This window comes from Pungitius pungitius, chromosome 21, assembly GCF_949316345.1.
Source record: "Pungitius pungitius chromosome 21, fPunPun2.1, whole genome shotgun sequence".
Taxonomy (NCBI): domain Eukaryota; kingdom Metazoa; phylum Chordata; class Actinopteri; order Perciformes; family Gasterosteidae; genus Pungitius; species Pungitius pungitius.
Genome location: NC_084920.1, coordinates 16032653 through 16048018, shown reverse-complemented (window position 1 = coordinate 16048018; position 15366 = coordinate 16032653). Strand labels below are relative to the sequence as shown.

Genomic DNA, 15366 nt, shown 5'->3' with positions numbered 1-15366 from the left:
ACCAGAGACGAGATGATGTCGTCCGACATACAAACTGCCACTGAGATTTTAACCACTATAGTATAATCTGAATACTACTTGTAGTGACCGACGGGAGCGTTTCCTTTCTGGCTGCGAGCAGCGCGTTCGATGAAGGAGGAGGAGGCGTTAAATGAAACACTTTTTCGAACCCTATCGAGCGTCGTTTAAATAGAGAGAACAAACCATGTAAATCAACAGAAATAGACTATAGTCATTACAGTAAAAGCTTGTGGATAAGTTATTAATAAGATGAGTACAAATGCATTTGCTCAATGGTGAGCGCTTCCTGCAGCAACCTTAACTTATGGAGTCCATCAGAAGGGCTCAAATCTACCAGATGTTGTATTTAATCTTCTCCAGATTGAAGAACATCATTTCAAGGTCTCAAGGTCCTTGGGCCATAAATGAAGTTCACGGTCCTTGAGCCATAAATATTAAATACGCAGTGACATCTCAAATATGTCAGGTTTAAAATCACTCCCATGTGGCCTGGAAGATGAAAGGTTTTTGAAAGCCAGGTAGGAGAGAAGAAAAGTCGGAGCGAGTTTGTTTTTGGAGGTCGGAGGCTGGTGGTTATTTCTGGCTTTGCATGTTTATTTGTCTAAGCGGCGGCGGCGGAATTTCATAATCAGCGAGGGAACTTGAGCCTTTGAAATGCAGAAATATGAATATAGAAACGGAGAGGCGCAGATTCCTCTGACACTTCCTTCCTCAGCTGATGGATTTCCCTCCAGCTCCACCTCCTCTCACAGCACAACGTGACATTAATTGCCTGTCTGTATACCAGAAGTGGATGTTGTCATCAGAACACTTTGCCGTATACCTCGCTGATGGAGACGTGTCATTCAGCGTGTAGCGCCCCCCCCCCCCCCCCCCCCCCCCGTTTTAAGGTGCATTTCACTCTGAATGGACCATAATTTACTAAATCCCATCTTGCTGTATTGAACGACTTGAAATTTGACTGAGACCATAATCCCGTAGGGCAGAAATCGAGAGAAGTAGAGTCCTTTTCTCATAGGTTGCCACCTGCTTTGAGCTAATGTGGCTTCCGAAAAGAGATTCCTTCTTTATAACTCAGAGCATCAGATTCTCATCTTTTCCGTGGTTTTGTCCGTCCAGATGTCCCGTTTTCCTGAACATCTCACTAAACGCCTGAGGCGAATGCCTTACAAAGGGCCAACAAAACTCCTCTCGAACTAAAGAATCAGCCCATTTAGAGTTTAGTTTGGTGACCTCTCCAAACAAGTTTTGTGGCCAAAACTGCATGAATCTGCTATTTATGACTATTGGACAGAAACGTCTAAAAAAAGGATGAAATGTGTTTCTTTTCCTCCGAGAGCTGGTGATTGTTGTTCATACCCGTCGTCTCCATCACTTGAGGCGATTTATCAGATACCACAGAGCTCCCTCCAGAGACACTCAAACCCCCCCCCCCCCCCCCCCCCACATGCACACCTGTAAACAGACTTTGATGTGTGAAACAGGTGGATTTCCCAAAACACACGCCAGCAAAATACTTTGTCAGTGTGTTGGCACAAAACACCTTCACACCCCCTTTGGCTGTTGTCTTATTCAGTTCATTACAATCCTGAGTTCATATTTGTTTGAATTGTACGTGCTGGACTCACACAAAGCAGCCCCAGGTGGGGTCTATGTGTAACTGAGTTGTAAAGCAGAAACAAAAAGTCATACTTTCAAAGTCAAATTACATTGATGCTGGACAGTTTTCATTATTCTCACTAAATGTATAAAACAAACAGACTCCTCACTGGTTAAATCCGTGGAGGTTGTTGAAGGTTGTTGGTTTGAAGCTACATCACGAGATAAATACAAGCTCTACTGCCACCTTTATCATGACTTCTTCAGTTAAGGCAGCTTAACCTGTTTCCCTGATAATGAATCAGCACGTTACAACATCTGCTTACCCTCTCCCTAACTGAGATGTTTTATTTGGACTCTTGGATTTCGGTGCCTGGCTTACGTTACACCTTGTTTACCTTTATTCTAAAACAGAACTGCAAAAATACTTCAGAGAGAACATAACCATTTATATAAAAATATATATATTTTATCAAGATTTGTTTTAATGTCAGAACTCTACACTACACTCTCAGACGCACACACTCCGAAACACACCCCCATGTTCAATAATCAATTTTGATCCATTTCATAGATTTGTTTTTACAGCCCTATAAATTATTATATTTATATAAATGCATTCCATGTCTGATAAACAGCAAATTAATCGGGGTATGAGGTAAAATGTTGATTTTTATCAGTAAATCAATAGATTACGTCCTGCAGAAAGCTCTGCAAAGAGACATAAGAGACATTCTCTCTTCTACCTAAATATTTAAAGCAACTGTTCTATTTCATCTCCTCTTTCTCACGGTGGTTGATATTTATTCTGTCCCAGTATTCATTTTAATAAATGAATCATGCTCGTTACATTTCAAAGGCTCCAAGTCGTCCTAATTGCAACTCACATCGTTTGTGTGTTGCATATTTTAATACTCGAGAGTTTCCTCCACTCGAGATTTACACAATTTGAGGAGAGTGACGGTCAGTCGGATCAACTGTGTGTGTGTGTATAATTATATATGCTACTGTGTAAAGGGGATACTGCTGTTAAACAGCATATATAAAAGTGGGCAATACACTTCATTTAAATTAAAAATGAATTATTAATTGGGATTACAAAATTGAATGGACACTATCGAGCCTTTGGATGAGGTGCCTGTTTCCTTCTTTTATCTCTGGTCATTATTGCCTCTGTGTTGAAAGGAGACAACATTCAGAGTCAGGATATCGGATTTATTAACCTGGAGTCGGATCCAGAACAGCAAATGAAATAATAATTAGGAAATAAAACTTTATCTTGCTCTCAAAAAGTTTTAAACTTATTTACCATGTTTCTGTGAATGTATTATTTCAATGATGATTTGTTATTAGTTTCACAGTGTTTAAATCAGGCCAGTTATCAGTTTCGGGACTGAAGAAGTACAATCTTTAAACTTTGTGGCATAATTCCACATTGGAGGTGGAACCATTTGTTGACGATTGTTGGAGTAAAGACGTTTACACGTTAAACTCGTTAACTGCTTACTTTAGAAAGTCACCCTGGTATTTTGAGACTGACGTTACGGCGGTAAATGAATGATGAGACACATTCGGAAACAACGTCTGAAGGTTGGAAGCTAGTCTCGGGCTCTGTGATCTGGTAACCTTGGTAACGTGGTGACCATCGTTTCATATACTTAGAATTGATAAATTAAGCCACGCCACGGTATGTTCCTTATGTGGGGGGGGGGGGCACTTCTTTTGAAGCATGGCAGCTGGTGGTCCGGAGTCCAGGGATCCGGTGTTCTGGGGGTCCGCCTCCTTCCCGCCGGCAACAATCCAGACTCTTACTATTCATGGGAGACCTCGTTCCAAATTTAGCCCGCTTGGCGTTGAAATTTCAGCCGTTGTTTGGGTTTTATTTTAATTTTCCGTGTACCCGGAAGAGCTGGATATTCAAATTTTTGGACGTAGGAGCCTTTTTTATTCTTTCCCTCACTCCAGCCACGGTGCCTCCCTACGTAATTAAGCTCTCTGCTGAGTGGAGGATCTGTGATGGAGCGAGAGGAGAAGACGGAGCTACAAGTGAAGGACGCCACTGGACCAGACTTGGGATGTGATTGAGAAAAATGAATATATGAATGAATAAGTCAGAGGGAACCAAGCCGGGTCAAAGGAGGACAAGGGGGAAGTTCTCCCTGCTTTGTGGAGTTCTAACAGAATGTTGATTTGTGTCACTGTGTCTACACTCCCATCAGAATTATATCGGACTACTGAGGGACTGGATTAATGCAGGCCCCCCACTTTATATAGATATATTCTGTAGTATACGTTTGCTGTGAACACAGTCGGCCACACAATAACAAATCACAGCCCAAACTCTCGGGAGGAAAAATAATTTGAAGTAAATTTGTGTGAAGCGCACAGAGACGAGTAGAAATTATGGGCCCTCAGCCTGATGAAACCGTAAAACTAACAAATAGCTTCTGTCAGAGGCCAGCCAACAGCGGCCAAGGTTGTACTAACAACACACACACACACACACACACACACTGCCGCCTTGTAATGAGAAATGTTCTGACGCGGCATTGGAATTTGTCCCAGACACATGAAATATGTTTTCAAGTCCAGAGTCACTCGCTGGAGGAGCGAGACTAGGAACCCTCCTGCTGCCTCGTCTGCAAAGAGAGCGGTTAACTGATTCCATCTGTGCTCACGTGTCTGAACACGGGATTGACGTGAGATTTGTCAGGATTTTTAACATGTGAATCAGTGAATGCCCCTCTGGGGAAGCTTAGTGGGGGAGACGTGAAGTCATGTGACCGGGGTGGACTTCCTTTACAGCATATATTTCAAACTCACTATATTTTCTTTGGCCCCCAAGGTAATATCTGATTACTATTAGAGCTGCTATAAATATGCACACACAAATACAAACGTGTTTGTAATGTATTCATCTGTGCATTGGAATGTATTTAGTGAATCGCTCTGCGTGCCTTTGCCATTCAAATGTTTTTCTAAATCCTTCTGTGTGCATTTGTGAATCTTTTTGTTTGCATTTGAGTCTTTCTGTACATTTGCAATTATTGAGACTGATCTGATCTTTTAGAAATTATAATCGAATAGAGCTAACAAAAAAGAGTCCTATCTGTGGTCCACCCCACACCCTCCCAAGTAATTCCACATCAGTTTGCGTTTAAGCGAGTGTATATTTCTATGAATATAGATGACTTATTAAGAGTTGGCTCACATCAACATGTTGGACAGATGTTCTGCATTGTCACGGTAAATTCCAGAATCAGATCACCATCAAATTATTCAAAGAAGAACCAAAAGTGAAAGAAATCACACTGCAGTTATTTCTATACAAATTTTTTCCCTGATCTATTTTTCCAGTTTACACATCTCGCATGTTTTGTATTTCATCATTTTAGTAAACTATTTGAAACCAGAGGCATTTTGTTTCTAGTCTTTAAATCTAGAATTCTGTTAATGCCGTTTCCCCTCAAGAAGTCCGTCAGGTTTTGGTGACATCATGTTTGAGTTTGGGACTATTTCCCTTCACCTGCTTTGTGTGTCTCCGGTCACCAGAGGGCAGTAACACCTGTCCTCCTTCCCTCCCGCCACCTCCCTCCTTCTTCATAGCTTCGGAAGTGCCTGCAATCCCATAATTGTTTCAGCAGACAGATGTTTTCAGCTGTTTTACCAGGGCGCTGTTTGTGTTGTGTGTGTTTGTAGAAATATGTTCTGAGGGGTTCCACAGAGGGTTTGTTCACACATTCATTCAGAGACTCATTACTAGCATTGATTAATGGAACCCTGCAGTATTTTATGATTATTAGAGGGATGGACCGAAATATCTTCAATTCATCCAGTGAAAACTAATATTTAAATTAAAGGAAAATTGACCCTAACTTTGTCCAATGTTCAGATTCATGTTAAATTCAATTACATAATGTCCCTTTGCATATTCCAACAACCTTTTCAGGGAACTAATATTTTGGATATTTTGGTTATTTTATCTGCTCTGTTGTGTCTCTCCTTATTCATTTTAATTGCAAAATGCACCACTATCTCCCTGGAAGGACAAAAGTTGGTTTTCCATCTAAATCTTATTCTTACGATGAAGTGGCACATTAAGTTCTCTCACTTCTCTCTTCTCCCCATAAAGGTCGAGAGAAGAGAAAGAGTCCCATGATCTCTGCCGGCGATGCCGAGTTCCCGCGAGATTACCACACGCTGGCGGGTGGTCGTGGCGGGGCCCGGCGTTTCCCCGACAACGCCAACGGGGGGTTCACCTCGACCTCGCTGGATCGCCGACACAATTCTGTGGCCGCCAAGAGCCTGGAGGCCCTGAACAGCATCCACAAGGCGGACATCGAGCGGCAGAGGGACGCCCTCATGGACCTCCAGAAGAACAAGATCTCCAACAGCCCCGGGAGTGGGTCGCAGGGCGCCCCCGCCAGACGTCAGGTACAGGCACTCACCGTGGTAACTGAAGGGTGATGTCACTGAACAGTGATGTCACAACGGGGACACACCTGGGTAACTGAAGGGTGATGTCACATTGGGGACACATTGTGGTAACTTGTTACTTGTTCTTCTGAGTTTGTATCTCCATGTGGAAATGCACTTATTGTTAGTCGCTTTGGATAAAAGCGTCAGCTAAATGACATGTAATGTAACTGAAGGGTGATGTCACAATGGGGACACACCTGGGAAGCTGAAGAGTGATGTCACGATGGGGACACACCTAGGTAGCTGAAGGACGATGTCACAATGGGGACACACCGTGGTAACTAGGGGGCCGATGGTGGTGCATGGAGTAGTGTGATGCATTGAGAGCCACCAGGTTGGTGGTTCGGATCCCGGCTGCTGCTCCATGTGCCATGTTTAAGTGTCCCTGAGCAAGACACCTGACCCTTAATCGCTCCCCAGGCCAAATGTAAACCATGGGTTAAAATGCAATGTCGCTTTGGATAAAAGGGTCTGCTAAATGACGTGTAATGTCACTAGGGATAACTGAAGGGTGATGTCACAATGGGAACACACCTGGGTAACTAGGGATGATGTCACAATGGGGCCAAGATCACCGAACACGTCTTATTATTTAGTGTCTTTAGAGAAATACATTGATATTTATTCAGCACAATAAAAGGTTTTATCTGATTTGTCAACCTCGGCTCCAATTTAAGGGCACATGAAGGTCAGAGGAGCCTAAAAAGTACTTTTTTTATTTCAAAGATTTTGAAAGTAAAAGTTACATCTGGAGTAAAATACACATATGTATATATTTATATATATGTTTTCTTGCTATTGTCTCCTGACCTGCTGAACCACTCGGATAATCTAACTGCTGCACGTCTTTAATGCAGTGGAGAAGAGTGCAGCCTTCGGGGGGGGTTCTCTCACTCAGAGTGCCCCCCCCCCCAGCTCTCACGGGTCATGGGGTATTTACATCATGTAGGTTGAGCACGGAGCTGGAGTCAGGTGGTGAAGGGAGGGTGACTGTCACATTTCTCTGCCTCTCAATGGAAACAGAAGGTGAAACATTTATAAACAATGCACATAAATAATAAGTTATAATAATAAATGTGCAGCTGACGTCAGTAACAAGTTCCTTTGAACTATTCATTTTTTCAGAACCTCTGCATGGCAGCTCAGACTGAGTCACGGGTTGAGAGTTTATTGTGTTATATTATTATTAGAAGCTAAAACGAGAGCGGTGGAATAAAGGGATTTTATATCAGGATTTCTGTGTGTTCTTCTGATTGAAGCGTTGGTGATGTGTTCAAGGACCCTCAGAAATGTGCAAACCTTTTCGAACCGAACGCTGAGTATTTTGGGGTTCAGAGAGTTAATCTAGCTTGGCATAAAGACAAAATAATCCAATCTCTAGACTCCCTCCTTCGCATATTGTGAAGTTTATTCACCCGCTTTTTGTAGTTTACAAAAGAACTCGTTTTGGTTTTTGGACAAAGCCCTGAAGGAAAACTTCTTGCGTCTTCCATTTGTTATGCTAAAATAAGATAATCCTGCTCCGTATTTAAACTGCTCCTCTCATCCGACTCTCTACATTCCCAGGATGATGAGTGTTCCTTTAAGTCTTCTCTCTCCCTCTCCAAAGCCTCCGTCAGCTCCTGTTCATCACGTCTCCTCCTCCCTCGTCTCCTCCTCCCTCGTCTATTCCTCCCTCGTCGTCTCCTCCTCCCTTTCGTGTGCTGCGTCTATTCCCCCGAACCACATCATCCATCTCCTGACAAAAAAAGGTGGACTGACACACCGACAGAGAGAGAGAGAGAGACAGGAGGAGGGGGGGGGCACAGAGAAACAGGTGTAGTCTGCCGTCGTCATGGCAACCCACCGTTTTTCTTCCATATAAGGCAACCGGGTGATATCATATGGTTGGCAATGCCTGAGCTTTGGAAGGATGCACACGCTGTTCTGAGTGAGAGGTAACGGCAGCAGAGAGAGAGAGAGAGAGAGAGATGCTAACAGGCTCTGAGGCGCCACTACGGTTACCAGCCAGGGAGGACTGTGGCGGATCCTTGGGGCGCGGGAAAGGCACCGAGCCGCAGTGAAAAAGAGAAGAGCAGGATGGAGAGGAAGAGGGGAGGAGGAAGAAGAAGAGGGAGGCGTGTGGAGCAGGAGGATGCGCCAGGCGGCCGACCTGCTCATTAGGAGGCAACGGTAACTCTCCCTCACCCCGTCTCTGCATCCATGACGCTGCTGCATGAATGATGACGGGGGGATGTGGAAGTGCATGAGTGTATGTGTGTGTCTTTGTAATGTGTGTGTGTGTGTGTGTGTGGGGACATGTTTGTGCAAGTGACCGGAAGAACGCCGCAACACCCCGCTTTCGACTTGATGTGTGTGTGTGCCTGAAGCAGGCAGGTGTTGGCCAGGTGCGTCTGAGTGGCCGCCGCAGCGATGTGTGCTTGTGTGTTAGTGTGTGTCTGTGTCAGAAGGAGAAAGCTTGTGTGTTTGTGTGTATGCACAGACGTGTGAGAGTCCATGCACATGTGGGGCTGGAGAGAAGATATAAAAAAGGAGGGTGGGTACAAAAATGGCTACTTGTCATGCGGGTCATGCTCGTCTCTCTCTCTGTCTCCCTGTCTGTCTGTCTCTCTCTCTGTCTCTCTGTCTGTCTCTCCCTCGTAATGTGCGCTTTGGGTTTTCAGCTCAAGTGAATGAGAAATATTGCTGAGCCCCGTGGGCAGAGAGGTTCCTTTGTACGACACAGGATTCATGCTTTTAGAAAATGGTGCATTCAATTATTTGTGGGGTGACTCGGCCGTAGATTTCGCCCGTTTTTTTACCTTAAACTTTGGATAAATGAAGCTGGCGGGTTAGACGAGGGATTTTAACCTAACTGAATTTTTGTTTCCCGCCTGTGATCCCGTCAGGTGATCGTGTCTCCCGGTTTTAGTCAACCTGTGATTATGAAGCCTCCTCCAGATGCAAACAGGAGGTGAGCCGGAGGTCAGGTGGGGTTCCAGGTGTCAAGGGGTCATCGATGATGTTCTTTGACAACAAAAGCAGGAAAATAAAGTTTTACTATAAGAAATTCATGGAATCAGGAATCTCAACGTTCTTTCTTGGTTATCGATGCATTTTCCTTCGTTCCGGCAGACTTCCACCCGACTAATGCACTTTTTCCCAGAGTCCCAGAGTCTGTTTCCACTTGGTTAAGTTCCTTTCCAGTTACCTTTTAGGCTTCACTGTTTTTGTGGAATTCACACATTTGGTTCTGAACCACAACAGGGTTACGAATCCATTCCAGATCTACTCCTCCTGCTGGTACCTTTCACAATAAATTCTCCAGATTTCTTTGTGCAAGGCGAGCATTTCTGTGTTCATTTAGCTACAGAGTTTGGTCCATCACTTGTGGTCACATGAGTCAACCTGATTCTCTAAATAGAGATTAGATACTTAACAAAAGTGAAGCTGTCAAACTGGTATTCAAAGATCTCCAGGGAGTAGCCTGCCTATTTTTGGTTAAATAAGCCCAGCGATCGGTGTCGTTTTGCTGTTGGTTGGCGGACAAACCACACGGAGCTCTAAAATCTGGGTCACAGGCGCTTCTCTTTGCTTCCCTCCCTTCAGCTACGATTTTTGAAAAGGAAGGGAGTTTGAATTTAAAAAGTTGTAGCTGAGAAAAAATGTTTGGGGATCCATGCAGATCCCTGAACAGCTGCTCAAACACAAAGTGAAGTTCCATCTAAACGGGGGATGAATTACTCAGGGACTCCTTTTTTTCCACAGCATATGTGATCAGTCATCTGTGCTTTTAATTTGAAGTGACATTTGAGTCGCTTATATTTGAATTCATGCAGTGGCAGTGCATGAGCTGCACATCATTTGTTGACTTTGACTTGAGCTGTGTTTTAAATGTTCTTCAAGGAACGAGTATTTAAACTGTATGTGTACATAATGTGCTAATACAGCACAGGGATAACCCCTGACACTATTGTATATTAAATCCTTTCCAAACACACACTGTGAATTTGTTTGGTAACGTGGTTTAAATGGACCAAGGAACTGAGTTTTTGCATAGAAAGCTGAATTATTCCTTGTATATTTAATGAGTTAGCGTCACAAGTGTCTTTGTAAATATGTTGTTGAGCAAAGATGAACATTACGCTGCTTCAATGTTTGTTTTTACCTCAAAATGTGGTAAACCCCCCCCCCCACCCCTGTGAAGCAGGGAGAGTGAATGACAAGCTCATCATTTCTTCATCCAGTATAAAATCAGAAGTGCAGAAGTATTTCTATGCTAATAATAATCATGCATCAGCAGAATGTCGGGCAAACAAAACAATCAGGAGGAAGTTGACCTTAACGTTGGCCTTTTCTCGGATAAAGTGAAAGTGGCAGCTCCCTAATCCAGTGTGTTCATCGCTTTAATCCTGCTGCTGGGTCCACGCCAGCCAGCTCAGCATCGGGGGGGGGTTGGGAGCTGCATTGTTGGTGTATGTGTGTGAAGTCACTGTAAACATTTGATTAATTGCCAAGAAGCAATTAAAGTCCTATTACGATGGCATTGAAGGACAACGCGAGTTAATCTGGCCATCATCACAATAATTAGCCCGTCATTTTCCCACCAAGCCCAGAAACAAACTATTCATCGCTTTGTTTGCTTCACCAATTGTGGTCCTTTTTTAAGCTCGGTGCTTAAGACGTTTGGGAGGCGCCTCCCCCTCGCAGCAGAGGAACGAAGGACCAGTTAACCTTTATCAGTCACACTTTGTCTCCTCACGAGCCCAGTGATGAAGCTTTTTCCCTGGGTGACGTTCTGTCGTGTTTTGCAACTGAATGTCTCACACTGGCTCCTTTTCTTTCCCTTCTTCTTCTTCACTCTCCCCTCCCTCCCCTCCGCCTTAGCAACAACCAAACTACTGGAGCTTCAAGGTCAGTGCCAACATTGTGTGTTAAATCTGTCCCTCTGTGTGTCGATTTGTGGGATCTCTTCTCATCGTGTCGTGCATGCCTGCTTGGCTTTTTCTCAGACGCATTCAGCGTCGGTCACATGTCGGCACACACTTTGGTGTTTAACTCTCTTCTGCACTGCATGCTGGGTGATTTTTGTCTCCCCTGGTAAACATAGTTATTTACTTTTAAATGGATAATTGATTGTTGGCTCATAGAGTTTTGAATTGACACCTACAGCTTGGGCTTTGATTTATGCTGCCAAACATTGTCTTTTAAAGGGGATGGTGACATTGATTCAGGTTTGGTGTGTTGTTCTTTCTCAGCTCCATTGAAGGCAAGTTTAAAGCTGCATTCTCTCTAATGTCCACCGGAGGGCGACTCCTTTCGTTTTATAGAGGTCTACAAGAAAATTACTATTTAATATTTCTCTTAATTTATCCCCTCATTAAAATTTAAACCTCTACTTTTAAGTTCTAACTCTTCTTCAATACAAGATGTTCATTTAGTAAATGCTGGTAATTTTAGAGTTAAACAGACCATATAGCAGGGGAGCACTGGGTCTCTTGTGTCTCTGACACAATGCACAAAGTTATACGTGTTCTTGTCTTAGAACTTTAAGCCTTCAGTGTTTGCCTTAAAAAAATATTAATTGTAACTAGGCCGGTCAGTAGATTAAAAAAAACTAATTGTACCATGTTGTAAAATGTCTCATCCGGGGATCAGATGTGCTTCAGCTCCACCCTCTCGTCTCAGTGATGGTTGCAAAGAAAAATGTCCACAAAAGCAAAGATGAAAATAATAATCTGACATCTCTTCAGGCGCCACCATGAGTTTAAAATTGGTGGTTTTAATTTCAAAGCATCAAGAATGTTGGATTGGTTGCTATTAAAAGATGTCCCTGAATGCTCCTTTTTTTCATTACAATTCCAGCAGTGACAGTGTAGGTGTGAAATTTCACTTAATTTGCCTCTCTGCTAATCAGGTAAGAGCCCATGTTTACGCAGTGGGCCCCCAAATGCCCACACGCTGGCCATCGAGGTGTAAATAGCGTGAAGATCGAGTCGCTTGCAGCTTTTCTCCCTCCCAATAATCCGGAGCTGCACCTGAAGCCCTTCCCACTGGTTTCTAGTTGCCAAACTGGGAAAACTGGACTCTCATCGCCTGGAAATATTAATGCAAAGATGAATTACAGATTTTATGAACTCGACAAAAAGCGCTCCTTCTCATATCTTGACCTTAAAAAACAGACTTGTTTTAACTCTTTGGTTGTTTTTCCTATTTGATTGTATATATTGAATTTGACTTTGTTTATTATCTCAAAATAATCATCAATCCAACTTCCTAAATGAAACTAATAAACGGACTAAAATAAGATGATAAAAAAAATTAAAGATAATAATTAAGTTTGAACATCACCATAAACATTTTCATATTATTAAGCCTACTTATTATTATTATTATAATAATAATGATCTATTATATAATTATTTATTCTACTGAATAAATAATCCACACAAAAATTGAGGGAAATATTTTTCCTTTTTATTTCTAAATTTGTCTTCATCGAGGTAGAAATCTTCAGCAACAGAAGAAGCTTCTTCTGCCCCCTCAGAGCCTCCCACCTCCACGTAGCTCCATGTCTCTTCTTTGCCTTTGAGCTCCATTAAACAACATCGTGATACATTTCAAATGAAGTAACGTTAAATACACATTAAAGCACAACAACCTTTTTAAAAGCTGTGTTTTAAAAACGACAGAGCGTCTTAATAGAAAATACAAATATACAGATTATCAGATTTACACATTTTATGGGTTTAAAGTATTGACAGATGAACCAGATTAAATTTTGCAGTGAGGCGTTTGCACTCAGCATATTTCAGCAGGTGTACAGTTACAAGAAGGATTTTAATCCAATTACTTGCCCTTTTTTTTTTGGAGTAAAAAGTGGGCGGGCTCAGGATGCAGCCGGACATGTGACTCTCCTTGAGGGTTCTGAGGGTGCAGATTGATTGATTGGTGGATGGATGTCGTGATGCCATTGGTCGGCACCAGCTTATTTGAGCACACGTCATATTTATTTTTAAAAGGGCGAAAAGATGATTGAATTATGCTAATATTATGTTAAATAGTTGCGCAATATGTTGTGTAATTGAATCTTGACCTTGAGAGAATTAAAGATTAACACCAGCTTCTTTATTGACCGTCACATGATACAGGATTCACATGATCGTATCGACACATTATTGTTTATAATGTCTCCTTCACCTGTTATATCATCTTTCTATAATCCTCCCATGTTGTGTGTTGTTCTTCCCTTTGTCTGCTCGCATGCATTTTTATCTATTTATTCATTTTATGTTTTCCACTCTCCCCACATTTGTTGTTGGCCAGCAGCTCGCACACAATTGGTTATCGCTCCCCCTTCTCCTCTGGGGAGAGTCTGTGGGGGGGGTTGGGGAGGGGGTCTTGTCTCCTCCTGCTTCTCCTCCGATGCAACACAAACCCCTGCAGCAGTGTGCCTGCTGTGAGTGTGTGTGTTTAATAGTCCCCCTCTGGTTTCCTTTGATGTTCAGTGGTTTGCCAGCTCTCACACACACACACACACACACGAGAGATACTCCCACTGCAAGAAACACATGGTACACTAGCAAAGAAGCATGTCGTACAGGACGAACCACACGCGTGTTCCTGCTCACCAGGACACGCGTGTGCAGAGTGGTATTAACTGGTAATAAGGCGGCGTCTTCATTTCCTCTGGAAATTAACGTGACGCTAATTTTTCTCCTGCTTGTTAGAGCAGAAGCAAAGAGAGGAGATAGTTAATTTAGAAGAAGCACCATTGTTCCGTCTCCCCAACGTTGTATAATACCACACTTTAATACCTCATTAGCATATATATTACCCATCCGCCTGCCTATGTGTGCTGGACTGGTGGATGAGGATGCTGCTGCAGCTGTTGTTTCTGTTCTGAAATTCTGGGACATGGTGGTTGGAACCACGTTGGCTCGTCCTCGTCGGGCGTTTCCCATCAAAACGGTGCAGCAGTGAGGGGACGTTGCTAGGAGACCTGTTGTCGTCCTCCGGGTGCGTTGCTGACAAATCCACAATTTGGTTCTACCTTTGGTCAAATTTGCCTTTCAGAGTTTCCCAACATGTTTTTTAAGAGGTGTTCGTCTGCAGTAGTTTTGTGTGAGTGACTTTTCAAACTGCCCTGTAAAAAAAAAAGTGGTCTTTAACAAGATGGAAGACGACGTCCTCCTGAACCTTGTCCTTCAGGCCGGAGCCTGTTCTGCATGGACGGTCCCAGCGAGCCGGCTCAGCTCAGCCCCTCCAGGCGAAGGCTTCGGGCCCGCTGCTGTCTGGCTGTAGATACCACGCTTGGTGGAAAAAACCGCTATTCCCCGATCTGCCTCGGAGAATGCTGCGGACTGTTTCTAAAAGGCTTAGGAGTCCGACCGCTGCATCGCACCCCCCCAACCCCCCCCCCCCCCCCCCCCCTCCCGCCGGGCGGCGCGCCGAGGCACGCGGCCAGAATCGCTTATTGACACTTCACTGCCATCTGCCAAGACTCAGCCAGACTGCACGTTACTCAAGCTGGAGGAAAGCAATAACGTTATGAGGAGCTCCCGCTCGGTTCAGACGTGAAAGACGATTATCTTCGGCCCGTTATAATGTCTGAAGTGACGTAGAGTTTGGATGTTCAGAAGTGTGCCTGAAGAATCAGACTAAAGGGAAGTTTGAAAGTGGATGTATTCTATATTTAGAATATTTTCACCTCTTTGGGAATTGAAGCTGTAGTTGATTCTGTCTGCAGAGACACCAGACTCCGTTTGATAAGAGCAGTCATTTCACTTCACAGAACAGAGTTCATCTGGAATCAGGAAACATTTATTGCCAATAATATGTCAGACGTACAAAGAATTTGACTTGGCGGTTGGTGCACGACAGACATTTAGACATTTGACAATAACACAACATTAGGTACGGGGTAGTTTAAAAGTAAGGGAATAAGAGTGCACCAGTGACAGAAAGTGACAGAAGTGAGGACATTTTCGGGTTCAGATTGTTCACTTGAAGCAGAGTTTTTGTACACAGTAGTTTTGTGATTATTTCCTTTAGGAATGTCATGGTCCACAGCAGCGATGCCCGTGAAATCTCATGGTTTTGGGGTGTGCATGTTAACGCTGTGCACAGCTGCCTCGCCAATCAAGCGTGTAAGCTGCTGGTGAAATGCGTTTCTGACCACCCCGTCCGGCTTTTTTAACACTTGAGCAGGTTCAGCAGCTATCTTGGGTGAAGGAATTGCGGCTAGTGAAGCGCTAACGATTCAGCCAGGAGGCTCCTCCCACTCTG

At 43.5% G+C, this 15366-nt stretch overlaps 1 protein-coding gene across 10 annotated transcripts in view; it reads left to right on the top strand.

Annotated features, from left to right (window-relative positions):
* The window catches only part of LOC119212493 (SRC kinase signaling inhibitor 1-like), a 37749-nt gene that overhangs the window by 9015 nt on the left and 13368 nt on the right, over window positions 1-15366 (top strand). For 7 of the 10 annotated variants that reach the window (XM_062559854.1, XM_062559850.1, XM_062559856.1 and 4 more), the window contains 2 exons: window positions 5753-6054; window positions 10966-10992. In XM_062559854.1, the coding sequence (XP_062415838.1) occupies window positions 5753-6054; window positions 10966-10992 (329 nt within the window). Of the gene's footprint in view, window positions 1-5752; window positions 6055-7065; window positions 8272-10965; window positions 10993-15366 lie in introns of those variants that run through there. The other 3 variants (XM_062559857.1, XM_062559853.1, XM_062559858.1) reach the window with 3 other exon arrangements.